At 37.7% G+C, this 14,227-nt stretch overlaps 1 protein-coding gene across 1 annotated transcript; it reads left to right on the top strand.

The window, feature by feature from the left end:
- The first annotated feature begins 1,306 nt into the window (after window positions 1-1,306).
- SNRPA1 (small nuclear ribonucleoprotein polypeptide A') lies at window positions 1,307-11,813 on the top strand. Its single transcript, XM_036734167.1, has 9 exons — window positions 1,307-1,468; window positions 3,784-3,931; window positions 5,623-5,701; window positions 7,596-7,642; window positions 8,163-8,265; window positions 8,797-8,876; window positions 9,264-9,339; window positions 10,533-10,626; window positions 11,487-11,813. Exons 1-9 carry the CDS (start codon window positions 1,387-1,389, stop codon window positions 11,543-11,545), a joined length of 768 nt encoding a protein of 255 aa, XP_036590062.1. The 5' UTR covers window positions 1,307-1,386; the 3' UTR covers window positions 11,546-11,813.
- The last annotated feature ends 2,414 nt before the right edge of the window (window positions 11,814-14,227 follow it).

The raw sequence follows: 14,227 nt of genomic DNA, 5'->3' as shown, positions 1-14,227 counted from the left end.
TGGTCTTTGGACAGTGGGCTGTATACCTTCTCCATTTTGGAGGAACCTCATAGAGCACAAAATCATAGAAGATTTTAGATGGAATAATCCATCTATGGTGCTCTGTTTTTTTTCTGATGCAATTCTAATTATTATGGCCCAAGTATAGGTCAGCAGGTATTGTCCATGAAAAAAGGCATAGAAATAATATTCCTTGCAAATTTACTAGGAGTGTAAGTCTGCCGTTACATTTCTACAGATTGGTTTTATGTATATTTATAACTTGATACTTTATTTCCTTTTAAATACATTGTTTCTATGCAACACTTCACAACACTCAAACGAATGTCTCTTCAAAGTGCATACCACGCCCACCCCCACCCCCACAATCATCAGAGGCTGGTTTAACTTTCTACTTTTGTAACATTCAGAAATGATGTATGCTCTAACTTAGATATTACGATACCAACATTGTTCTGTTGCTTATATTTGACCACCTCTTGGAGTTATCTGTATTTACATTGTTGCTCTCAAAGGTCGATTGTAACTTCTTACTTTCGTAAAATACGGGAAAGATGTGTGCCGTAACTTTGATAGTATACTACTAACCTTGTTCTGTTCCTTGTTATTGACCACCAGCTTTGCTGCCTCTTGATGTGATCTGTATTTACATTGTTGCTCTATGCTGTTCTTTTAATTCGGATTTCTTAATTCTTCATCACCACTTTCTACAAATCTTACCACGTTCCCCTGAAGTTTGCATATTTATCATCCCTTATGATGTAATGAATTCCATTACATTTACATACCAGTTCATTTTGTCATTTCCCAGTCTCCGGCACATAGTTTAAAAAAAATAAAATGTTTCTATGAATATTTTTGTACACGTGAGTCTTTTCTTGCTATAAATAAATTAATCGGAGTAGCAGAATCTTTTCTTCACCAAATGCTTTCCATAACCAGAAGCATCAAATGAGGTAACACGTGCCAAGCGCTCCGAAAATCTTAAAGCTCTCTATAAATGTTAGCTACTAGCCGAAGGGATGCGTCACCAACAAATTGGCGGGTCTTCCCTCAGCCTACCATGCATATAGTTAGCCCTATTTTTGCAAAAGATTCTTAGCAAGCCTCTAAGACACAAACAAGGAACTTCCACGTGAGCCACGCCAAGAGGCTTTAAAACCGTGAGTGCCGGGAGCTCGATTGGGACTTAGGTAGAAGTTGCGGCGGAAAACTGGTTGTAGTTCCGGTCTCTGTGTGTCGGCAATCGATGGCTTTGGCCTGAACACGCTGCAGCCTCCTGAGGCCCCTGATTGGCTCTGCTACCGCGGAGGCGGTGCGCTGGGGCTGCTGGGTATTCTTTGGGGGCCGGAAAGAGCGGCCTCGGTGGTGCCTTGTGGCGACGAGATGGTGAAGCTCACGGCGGAACTCATCGAGCAGGCGGCTCAGTACACCAACGCCGTGCGAGATCGTGAGCTTGACCTGCGAGGTAGGGTCGGGGCACAGGAAGGAGCGATGGAAGGGGGCCCGCGGCCCCGGGCTGGGTCCTGGAGCGCGTGGCGGCCTGCGCGCGCCTAGCAGGCCTGCGGGCGGCCTTTTCTGAAGCTGTAGAGCCGCAGCCCGCCAGGCTGTGCGGTTCAGCCTCCGCGACCCGAACACGGATGAGGCAACTGAGGCCCGCTCGGGATGGCGAGGGGATGTGTTCGAGGTCTGCCCACTAGGCCCCCGTGACCCTCGCAAACAGAATAGATGAGGTTGGGTTTTCTTGGCGCCTAAGAGAGTAACTCTTTGGAGAGCACGAAAAGCACTTCCCGAAACGCTACCTCCTACCACCACCGCCCCCCCCCAGCAATGTGCTTCATTTGCTGTTCTTTGTAGCTACCACTTCCCTTAACTTTCTCTCCTCTCCCGTTATCAGCTATCTATAGATGCTGTCATGGGGATCCCTCATCTTTTTGTTTACCGCCCAGTGATTCTCGTTTCATTTTGTGACACTGCCCTCCACCCCGGACCTCTTAGCTCCAGCGGTTTTGTTCTTTGCACCACCCCCTGCCTTCACACTTTCTCCTGTCGTGGTGATGTTCAGATGTTAATCTTTAGCTTCCCCACCCCCCTATCCCCCCCGCTGCGTTGTCTGTAATGTTCATAAGTTTTTCATTCTGACCTATCTCCCTTTTATTACCCTTAGTAGTCTATCCGCTAAGATGCAAAATTGGAAGGCAGACTTCAGGTTAGTTGTGATGTTTATTAGCTAATTTGCACATAGAGACCACATCCTGTCTTAGTTGGGAGCTGTACTGTATCTTAGTTGAATTAAGTTAACCTCAACTAAAATTTAATGAACTAGGTACAGTGCACTAAGGGGAAATATCACAATAAAATGGACTTTGAGGCCCAAGCAAGTGGTTAGGCAGATGTGAAGAATTAGGTTCTGTGTGTGAAAAGAGTTTTAAATTGGTTTTGTTTTTTTTGTTTTTTTAAGCTAGCTTTGAGTCCCAGTTTCCTTGCTTGATACTTGTATAACCTTGATATCATCACTTCAGCTCTCCGGGCCTCAGTTTCCTTATTTGTAAAATGAAGGGGTTGGACTAGATTACTTCAAACCGAAGGGATTTTAAGGTTAAAATGGAATTCTATCTCGGTGTGAAAGTGCATGAGTTACAATATGAGAGAGATTTCATGGAAGGAAGGCATCATTCTGGAACATGGTAATGACACTAGGATGGGGAGATTGACCATTCATCCTTTTCCCATTGCTTAGGTAGCCTTTGGAAATCTCATTCCCGTAATTTCATGAATTATATGTTGAACCCAGGAGCAGTTTTTAAAAAAAAATTCATAAAACTAAATTGGATGTAGATCAAGTTTCACCTTTCTAAGAGAATTTTCCCTGATAGGCCAACTCTTTTGTCTTTGAATATCTGTTTATTGCCATATATTTAGATTTAATTTAATGATACTTTTTTGTACACTTCCCAGGAAACACATAGTCACCCCCAACAAAGTATATTCCCCAAAACTAGGTTAACAGAACAGAGAATTGTGTGCTTTAACTTAGTTGGCATTGTAGCAACTTCTAATTGTATTTGACCAAGTTTTTCTGCCTTTTAATATTTTTCTTTGTTTGCAGTGACATATCTATATATGTATGTGTGTGTGTACTTTCTTCGCTATCACCTGTTACAAATCAAATAATTTGTTTCTCTGAAATCTTCATATTTGTCATTTCTTATAGCACAGATTAACACACTATGTTATTTATTCATCCACTATAAATTTTTCATCCATTCCCCAGTGGTTGGGGCACATATTAGTTTTAATTTTTTATTGTCACAATTTATGCTGTAGACAGTTTTGTACATTTCAGTCTTTTTCTTGTATCTTTGATACCTAGTCCCAGCTTCAGAATCTCTTGTTAAGAGTATGCACAGTTCAGTAACTGTTTTGGATGATTCCAAATTGTTTTCAAGAATGGTTGAACCTGTTCATAACTCCACTAGCAGTAATTTAGCATTATCGCCTTGTGTTGTTATTTAAATGCTTCATATGTGTATCATCTCACAATAGGTTAGAAGTTCTAATATGGGTAGAAACTATACATTTCTTTTGTGTCATCCTCAAAACTTACTAAGTACTTGTTAGTTAACAGTTATTTGGTGAATGAAGAATTGCTAGTGCTCTCTCTCATGCTATAGATTTCTAAAATTATAAACAACACCTGATTTAGTTTACTGACACTGTTAATTTAGGGTATGGTATACATTGACTCCTTCAATGTAATCTGATATCTTTCCTGTTTTCTAGGATATAAGATTCCTGTAATTGAAAACTTGGGGGCTACCTTGGATCAATTTGATGCTATTGATTTTTCTGATAATGAAATCCGGAAGTTGGATGGTTTTCCCTTGTTGAAAAGATTGAAAACATTATTGGTGAATAACAATAGAATATGGTAAGTGTTATTTTTTCCTCCGAGTTAGCTGTTTACCTTAAAGCATGGTAAATAGCTGCAGGTATTGAATTTCAAGTATGCTGAAATTTTTTAAAGCTGAAAAGTTTTTTTCTTTCACAGATACTCAATTCATGACAGTGCTTTAATCCTAATTTCTACTTCATTTATCCAAAATTCACATTGCAAAAGATCATCCAAATGAGATTTGCTACTGACAGGTTTAGTTTAGTAACTTTTTATTGCCCTCTTTTGTTGTTTATTGTTTGGTGTTTTCTATGCATGTGCAGGTTTTAATTATGAAATGAGAGTAAGTAAAAGACCTGTGCAATTATAATATACTGACTTTTTCTATCTCACCTAGTTGACACTTTGTGTCTGCCTCTTGTACTAGATTTTATCCTGTATTTATGGTTCCGTCTGCTATCTTGAAACATCATGCTAGCCAACAGAAAAAAACAAAATGTTAATTGGTCATATTTTCATGAAATTTGATGTGTGTGCCAAGCACGGAGCTAAAGCTTAAAAGAAAAAATCACCCTTTGCCTTTAAAAAAAAAGTTTATATTGCTCCTAATACTGGGTAAAACTTATGTATGCAACTTAGGTTGGTTAATGTTTAATGTGTAGGACTTCATCTCTGAGTGAGGTCTGTTGTTTGTAGAATGACCTATATTTGAGTAGAAACAGCTGTCAGTTTTTTTTTTCTCTTAAAGTAGAAAGAGCTGCCTCTGGGGATTGTGGGTTCTCTATTATTGAAGGCCTCCAATCAGAGATTAGAGGACTAGTACTCAGTTTATGTTGAGGGGAACCCTGTTTGAGTTGGTCTAGGATGTGATGCCCTATGTGGACCGAGGAACGGGAAAGAAGAGAAAAGAGTTGTGCTGCCAGATGGCCAGTTCCACTAATGGGCAGTTCGTTTTCTACATACCTTTGGTTGCTGTTTGTCCTTCCTTCTGGAAGAGAACTACTTAAGTCACACCCTTAACTATGTGCTTTGGCCCAAGGGAATATAAATCTTAATCTCTGAAACTTTAAAACCCCAAATCACTCTTGCTCTCTTTGACTGGCAAGTAATAGGTCCCAGGCCAAGCACTACTTGGTTATTGTTTGGGCCCTGAATAGCTCAGAGTGAATGTAAATAGCAATTGTTTCTGTTTGGGCCAGGAACCCTGGGGGTCTTCCCCTCTCAGATTGTTTTTTTGGGGTGGGGGGTGTCTATTGTCTATTGTCTGCCTCAAGTTCCTATTAAGCCTTAATCACTGAGTGGGCTCTGCCTCTGTGGAACTGAGTCCTGTAAGACCTTAGCTTAAAAAAGCCAAGGGCCGGCCCCCTATGCATCCTGGGCCATGTCCAGTTGTCCTGATCTGTATCTGGCCACTGGTCCCAGATGGCTCTGGAGGAGAAAGTGAGACTGGTAACTTTGCACCACCTTCCCTCGCTTAAATCCAGTTCACTTGCATGTCATGGCATCACCTCCCTCATGGCATGATCCTCTTCAAGAAGGAGGGACAAACTGCAATGAGTTGGTACGTCTAGAGGACATTCAATTCTGAGTTTCTATGGTTTTGTGAATTGATTACATAAGAAAAATAAATCTTGCTTATATTTAGGTTTCTTTAGGTTTTAAGTAAAAAGCTTTTTTCTTACTTGATTCACTTATTGGTTTTGTTATAATAATCTTTTTTGTTTTAGCCGAATAGGTGAGGGACTCGATCAGGCCCTGCCTAGCCTGAGAGAACTTATTCTTACCAACAATAGTATTGTGGAATTGGTAAGTTGAAAAAAAATTTTGAGTAATCATTTCAAATATAGATCGAAAAAAAGTTTTTAAAAAAATTTAAATTTCTATTCTAAATTTATTTTCTTAAATAGAGGCCAGGAAAACTTGCTCTTCTTTCATCTCTGGCCTTTATTTGCATCTAGAGACTACAAAACATTGTGTCTATCATCAAATAAACTTGGGGAGATAGATCATCCACTAATTAGGAAAAAGAAAACCCTAATATTTGGTAGTAAGTTGCAGGGGAATAACCAGGAAAAATTGGGAGAAGAGACATTCTCTTTTTTAAAAGAACTAGAGATTGGTGAGGCAGGATGCAAACTTAAAAGTAAGATTCTTTTTTCCACTATTCATATCACTAATCAAGTATCACCTTTGAATGTAGTTTAATTGCCATGTTTGACAAGTTTTTGAAGTGTAAAGTGTTTATACTATAGAATGCTTGTGATTTCTTTAGATTTTATATATAGTTTGTCTCAAGTTAACATTGGTAGGGTATATATAATACAGTGATAGAGCATATTTTAATGATGTTTGCAGAAGTAATAGGTGGTTCAAAGCCATTTGTCTTCCCATTGTTGACCTTTTAATACATAGTCTTTGCTTTAAATAAATTTTTATTGTAATGGTAAATCTTTAGGAAAAGAGGAACAACACTCTTTTTTACATTGTCCTTAGATTTCATCTGTTCAATAGCATTGATATTGCAAGATCCAGGAAATGGCTGTCATAGGCCCCATCATAAGAAAAAGGTTACCAGCCAGTACGGCAACCCTACTTGGAACCTGTGTGGGGAATATGACTCAGTTCATTTAAGGAGCAACTCTTCCATGATGGTGGTTATAAGGCTATATATAACCCTTTACATTGTGCAGGCGCATGAGGGCACCCAGCTTATGGTTGAAGCCAAAACTCTTTGGTTAGCTACATTTCCTAGTTTTCATGCATGTCTTCTTCTGAAGTTGAGGGCAGTTTAATGTAGTAGGAGCACTGACGTAGGTTTTAATTTCCACTCTGCCACATACAAGTTTTGTAAACTTTGGCAGATCATTCCACTTTTGAACCCCAGTTTTCTCAGCTTTAAATTAGGCATAATATATTACTTATTTATTACACAGGGCTATTGCAAGGATCAAATGAAATCATGTAAATTATAATGCACTGTGATAGCATTTATGTAACTTTAAAATTTGCAAAGCACTTTGAATACATTTTATCAATTGATCCTGACATTGACTGTTATGTGCATATGGTATCCCTGTTGTAAAATGTAAACTCCTTGAGAACAGAAAGTGCTTTGCTGTGTCTTCACATTCCTAGTACCTTGCATAGAGCAAACTTTATGAAAGTTTGTTGAATTGAACCTTGTGAAGTACATACTGCAGAGACTTTTATCCCCATTTTAAAGAGGAGAAGCCTGGAGCTCAGCAAGATTAAGTAACTTGCCCTTTCACTCATCTAGTACCTATCAGATCTGGGAATCACTCTGTAGCCAGCACTAATGCTACTTCAGCCTGTCCCATACAGAATGGAAGCTAGTACTACTTTTATTGAAAATGAGCCATTAGCAACAACTCTACAAATGACCCAATAAGGTAATGAAGTGAAATCTAGAAGAGGTAGGTACTAGATGTGCCCTAAGTCACAGTCATTTAGTTTTGAATTACGAATTGCAAGCATACAATTTTTATAGCCCATATTTCCCTTATACAAGTTTATTTTCTGATTCATTCAGCACGTTGCTACCACACTAATATATGCGTAGTAGCTTTTTTTTAAGAGTAGAGTAGCTATTGAAAAACAATTTATATGAATTTGTCACTAAAGCAGTAGCTCAGTTATGGAGTATCTCAGTTATTGAGATAATATATGACTTGTTTTTCAGGGTGATCTGGATCCTTTGGCAACTCTCAAATCACTGACTTACCTGAGGTATGGAATCAGTTCTGTCATAGTGGTTATTATTAGTACAGCCCTACAAAAATCACAAACCTACCAGGACCTAGAATCATCTAATTGAAGGTCATCTAATTCTGCCTTACTCCCTCCCAAACCTCCAGTTTTACAGATGAGTCCAAAAGAGGTTAAATGAATTGACTTAAGGTCAAATCAGCTAGCCATTAGTGATTAATTATGGGCCTTCTGATTGTACCAAGTTCAGTTTTGCCTTCAAACACCTCTGAAAGAAATCGCCACAATAGAAAATAAAGATTTTTGATACAAAATTTAAAATTTGCCCAGTGGTCTTAGTATTGTCTCTCTTCCTGGAGTTGGTTTTACTCCACCATCAGGTAATACGATTCTATTACATTGAAATATAGAAAGAATAGTTAAAACTTTGTAAATTGTGAATTTTTAAAATCCATTTATTAGACTTTCTTATTATGGCCTTCCTTTGAATGTTATTGCTTTGGATAAGATTAGAGAAAATGCTGTTTCCCTTTCCTTGTAGTATTTTGAGAAATCCTGTAACAAATAAGAAACATTATCGACTATATGTAATCCATAAAGTCCCACAAGTCAGAGTATTGGATTTCCAGAAAGTGAAACTAAAAGTAAGTATTTGTATTTTTTATTATGTAAATTAGAGTCCTTTCTGGTTTTAGTGGATGCTGTACTTGTATTTGCTATTTTGAGTTCATTTTCTCTTAACTTTGTTCCAGTGAGGACTACGGGAGATAAGCCTATAACTGAGCTAATTGTGTTGTTTCATTTGTAACAAGGTTTGCTATAGATTTCTGTATCTGGTAAAACCCAGGTATAAACCATCTGTCATCCTTTATATGAAGGAGTGACCATGGCCAAATGATGACCATCACAAAAGAGATATTATTTCATCAGGGAATACTTCTTTCCAATAAGGGAGAGATGGGCCATTTCTCAGGAACCAGTACCCAGTGAAAACAAAAACATAATGTCTCCTTTTGATTTCATACTTGATTCTCAAAATTTGGTCTTTTTACATTGAGTCTCTTTACCACCCTAAAGTTTTTTCAGGGAGATTTCCTTCAGTATTTTCTGAGGAATACATCAAAATGTGTGTGGTGTTCCTGTTTACATTAACTCTATGTATGGTATCGCTGTAGGAGCGTCAGGAGGCAGAGAAAATGTTCAAGGGCAAACGGGGTGCACAGCTTGCAAAGGATATTGCCAGGAGAACCAAAACGTAAGACACAGATACACAACTTAAATGGAATTCACCTTCAGAAACACCACTTGTTTTGCAGTTTGCAGCCTACAAATTAAAATTAAATAACAGTTATCAGTGATCATTGTAGTGTTCCGTAGGTGTTCTTGGTTCATGATTTGACTGGTTGACTCCTTGCAACATGCTAAATTTTTTTCCAAATTAGCAAAGCAGACATAATAGCATTTCATCTGCTTTCTCCATAGGAAGGTAAACTGTACTGGAGTTTCTGAAGGAGAGAATTCTTGTATCAGTTTGTTAACAAAGATAAGATACTACACTGGTTGAATTACTTTCAAAACTTTGAAAGTAAAAGAGAAGCATTTTCTTTTGGTCTGGATTTAACTTCTCCTTTTTCTTTTTAAGTTTTAATCCAGGTGCTGGTTTACCAACTGATAAAAAGAAAGGTGGGCCATCTCCAGGAGATGTAGAAGCCATTAAGGTAATATATTGAAGGAACATTACTGAGAGAGTTCCAAGATAGAACTGTAGCAGATTAAATATGAAACTTTATAAGTCTTAGTAACTCTTGGATGTTCCAAGGTGAGGACATAATAGAATTTGCTGTAGTTTTTAGTCTTGGTTCTATTTTTACGAGAAGAAAACTAGCATGAAATTAAACTTTTTTTTCCACAGTCCATATTTTGACTTGAGATCCTCATCCTGAATTTTTACAGGCTAGGATTTGGCATTTTCCTGGCCTCTTCGCTGCCTTTTATTATGGAGGGACTTCTTGCAGTAAACAACTCTGATCTGTCTGAAAATGGAACAACTACTTTTGCCTAAAAAGCCTTTTTTATTTCACATCTTTAGTGTATCCCAGAGGTGTTGAACTAGGCCTACGTACTCCAGAGTGCAGCCCAGACCACATTAAAATGTAATTAAAAATGTTTAACAAAAATTAAAACACAGTACAAAATAAGACAATGTTAATTTGTGGTTTTATAAGTCAATATGTGACCTGTAGGGATGTATCCAATAGCCAGTCTTAGATGTATGATTGAAGGGAAGCTATAACTATGAAATATGATTGTGTCTTCATAAACTGGCCACAGTATGAATATGCTTTGATTAACTAATACTTTAGTATATAATACCACCTTTACTTTTCTCATTTAAGGACCTTTGAAGTACTCTTTTGTTAATAACTTTTAATTAACTTCGAGATAATAAATTACAATTATCCCTTCCACTTCAAGGGGGCTAGGGGCATGGTGATCTGGAAAATCTAAAAATTTAAATCTAAACATTTTTGGCCCTCCCTTCATAGTAGAGAAGAAGTCTGAAGAACTATGGTACTAAAAGATAAAATGTGTTGATGTTATATGATCTTATACATATATTTTATGCATTTCTGAGTTTCTAAACTTTTTTTGAGTCATCAGCTGGCCGCCTACATGCCGTAGCTTCCGCAAAACTCCCCCAGTATTCCCATTTAATAATACCAACCCACTATATATTGAAACTGCAGTGGGAAAGTCACGATGTAGAAGGGATAACTATCATTTTTTGAATCTTTCATTATATTTAAACCATCTAGTATGCTACTGAACATTTGCTATGATTCTCTGAAAAACTAGATATTTTCAAAATTTTAAAGAAAAATTATGCATTTCATTTTGCTTTTCCTTCCAGAATGCTATTGCTAATGCATCTACTCTGGCTGAAGTGGAGCGACTGAAGGGATTGTTACAGTCTGGTCAAATACCTGGCAGAGAACGCAAATCAGGTTTCTAAAGTTCATTTCCTCATACTACTAAGATTGCATTCAGTGACTGGTTAAAGCAAAATGTTGATGGCAAAGATGTTTTAAGATCTATAAAGATCAGTTGATAAAGAAAATTGTAATGATAGGATATATCTGTTTAAAGCTCATAATTATTTCTATTGCTAAAGTAGGAAAGGAAAGAACTGGTATGATGAAGGCACTCTAGAGATAACGATCAGAGATTATGCAAAAATGTGATTCAGTCAGTCATTTAATGATTATTAAGCAAGTTTTATGACTCTGAATTCTCTTGAAATATTATACTTAATCAGAAGGCACAAAAAGGAACAGTGAGGTAGGTACAATGATGATGAATTTCAGAGGCACCATTCTCCACTGTTTGCTATCTTTTTAGAGTTGCCTGTTGGCCAGCTATCTTAACTTTTCCCTTCAGGTACTGGCGTTCTAAAAGGTCTGTTGCCCTGATTCTACTAGAGTAGCAGCACAAACATTAGACTATTGCAGCAAAAAATTTTCTGGCCCAACTCCCTAGTTTAGCTAGACTTAGAGAGTTACTTAAAGACAATGCCCCAGAATCTGTTATCAGTTGTTGGATAGACTTAGCCCTTCATTTGGTTTCAGTGTTTTGGCTTAGCTTGAACTGATTATGTACTAGTACTAGCATTACTAGTAAATATGACCACTTTGTTAAAAAGTTTGTTTAGTTTCAATACACAACAAAAATTCACATTTGCTGCCCCCACAAAATGATTATTGTATGTCATTTTTCATACTGCACTACATAGGAATGTGATACATGAGAGAATGAAATGCTTTCACTGGCATTTCTACTAAAATCAATAATGATTTTTTCCTTTCAGGGCCCACAGATGATGGTGAAGAAGAAATGGAAGAAGACACAGTTGCTAATGGATCTTGAATTTTGTGTTCACAGTCTTGGAGTATATGTAGAATGTCAGTGCCTCTTAAACTGAGTAGTTTTTTTTGTTTGTTTGGGGGTTTGGCGGGGTGGAAGGGGGGGGTTATCATGGAATAGGTTAATATACTTGTTCCTTGAAGCAGAGTAGAGTTCAGAAGCATTACTAAAATGCTTGAAAATGCCATTGTAAATTTTTAATGTACATTTTGAAATTGAATAAACTTTTTTCTATGATGATAAGAATAAATAAGACCTTTATTGTGCTGTTTCCAAGGTCTCGTTTTTATAGTAATATATTTCACGAAAATAAGTATTGCTGCCCATGAATTTGTAGGTGAAGTTGGTTTTTTTTTAATTTTCTGGAGTGAGCAGGTCCATAAACATAAAGCTGAAATTAAGATTTTTTTTCATTGTTTCACTCAGTAAATTTTAACTCTATTCAGTTTTCTTTTTAGATAATTTTCTTAGAAAACAGTGGTAACAGCCTAAAGAGTTACATTGGGTACCATTAATTACACCCTAAATATATAAACAATATCCTCTCCTTATTTACCTTTGCTTGTAAGGAATACAATATAACTTTAGAAGCAATTTCTGATTACAAACAAAAGATGGTGATAGGGCCCCTGCCTTCCTTCTAATCTATGTGATTAAACTAGATTGAATGAATCATTCAGTTAACATTTACTTGGTACATAACTATGTTATAAAATCATGCTAAATCTGCTACTGGGGTTGGAGACTACCAGAGTTAGGGCATGGTAAGGAGATTAGAAAGTGGTGTAAAGGCCTGGACCTCACCCCACCCCCAAAATACAAGAAAATCTTATCTATCAGAGTCTGGGACCTAGAAGCCTAGTCCAAGTTTGTGGTGGAGATGGAAAGAGAATAGTATGGTGAGGATATAGCTGGGGAGTGGAAGCTATAGACTTTTTGAAGATGTTGTATTGTTCAGGTTGGACTGGGTGACCTTGGAGGTCTCTTCCCTCTCTAATTATCAGCCATATTAGAGGTAATGGCAGTGTCATTGGCTCTGTGCTTCCTGAGACCACAGGTTCTCATCGTCAATCACACTAAACCAAACCATCACAGAACATGCCTAGAATGAGATACTGGTCAGGAAAGGATATTTTGGTTTGAAAAATTACCAAGATAGTGAATGAGGCCCAAGGAGAGTAGATTGACATTTCCCTTCCGGTGGCAATGGCAGTATTGGGTCGATTATCATTTGCTGTCCCGTTTTCATGTCTGGCTTCCAAATCAGTAATAAACACTGCCCTGGCCTTGGGTTTGTAAGTGGACTGCCCATTTGTACCACTCACCGTCTTTGTGATTTCTCAGGCCAAAACTACCTTCCCTGGCTACCACTGTTCATATTTGTCTACCCCTTTAGAATGTTAGCTCCTTGCTTTTGTATATATCCCCAGCAGTTAGCACAAAGCTTGTCATTCATAAGTATTCATTGTTCATGCTCTACCTGGAGTTAAACTGAATTTCTAACTTCTGGGGTTGGAGTCAAATGAAGGAAATTAATATTTTGCTATTATATTGACAATCAAATTAGGATTAAGGCTTTTTCTATTTTATAATTGAGGAACCAGCCCCTGTAGATCAGTCAGCTAGCCTCTGAAGGACATAGCTGATAGAGGAGATTGCCCTAGTCCTCGGGGAACATACTCCTCTGTCTTGGACAGGACCCCACCCAACTAGGACATCTTCTATTTAGAGTGTAGATAGAATCTAATGTAGATGATTTCTTGCTGTTGCAAAATAAACCCATATCCTTACATTCCTCCATTGGAGTTTAGGATGACCCAGTTAAAGAAGGAGAAAACCAACCAGAATGGTGTGGGTGGAGATGATTTCCTCTGTCCAGATTGCTGGAGGCAGCTGAGTTTTGTGATCAAGCCCTTTTCTTAGCAGAAAGAGCTGAAGATACATCAAACTCCACTCATTAAAGTGTCCACCGATCAGGGTTGATTTTTACTTGTCAGGGGGTCCCTCTTTTCCAAAAGTATGTTAAGACTTTCAGCCTTTCTATGTTTTGTCTAGTTACCCAGAGAAACCACTGACCATCAATGTATTGATCATTAAATAGCCTAATAAAGTTATTAATTACTCAGAAACTCTCAGGTTTTTAATTGTCACAACTAACCTGGAATCTCTTGTTAGCATAGACTGATGACTTTCCTGTCAGTGGATGAAAATTGCACTTGTCCCCCCAAAAATCTTTCTATCATATACTGAAGGAGCTCTCAGTTCTAATTGGGTAACCAGGCACTCCAAAGGAAGCAAACCAACGAGAGTGTAATAATAGCTCTTGTGGGGAAGATCTTCAAGGGTTTCTACCCTGTGTGATGTTTAGTCAATGAATGCCACACTACTGGAAAAGAAAGGAACTAATTTTCACATATATTAGCTAGGTTTTACAAAATACTAAGTAACCTGTACTAGTAACAAAGGACTGGAATACAGACTTTCTAACTCCAGATTAAGTGCTCTTACCAGGACACCATATTGTCACTATAGTTTTACATCTGTGGAAGTATAGTCCCCTTTCACTGTTATCTCTCCTTGCCTCAATGAGAACCCTTTCTCCCTCTCTATCCCTCTTCCAAACTAACCATAAAGGAATAATGCTATTTCCAAATTTGCAGACCAAAATGCTTCTCCCTGGCCACC

This window comes from Trichosurus vulpecula, chromosome 8 (assembly GCF_011100635.1).
Source record: "Trichosurus vulpecula isolate mTriVul1 chromosome 8, mTriVul1.pri, whole genome shotgun sequence".
NCBI lineage: Eukaryota > Metazoa > Chordata > Mammalia > Diprotodontia > Phalangeridae > Trichosurus > Trichosurus vulpecula.
The sequence above is the reverse complement of the archived record's forward strand: the minus strand, read 5'-3'. Positions and strand labels throughout refer to the sequence as shown.

Excerpts from the sequence above, each read along its gene's own strand:
- SNRPA1 (XM_036734167.1), top strand. The coding sequence starts at position 1,387 with ATGGTGAAGCTCACGGCGGAACTCATCGAGCAGGCGGCTCAGTACACC. Across the intron at positions 5,702-7,595 it reads ACAATAGTATTGTGGAATTG|GGTGATCTGGATCCTTTGGC; the intron begins GTAAGTTGAAAA and ends CTTGTTTTTCAG. Across the intron at positions 9,340-10,532 it reads GAGATGTAGAAGCCATTAAG|AATGCTATTGCTAATGCATC; the intron begins GTAATATATTGA and ends TTTTCCTTCCAG.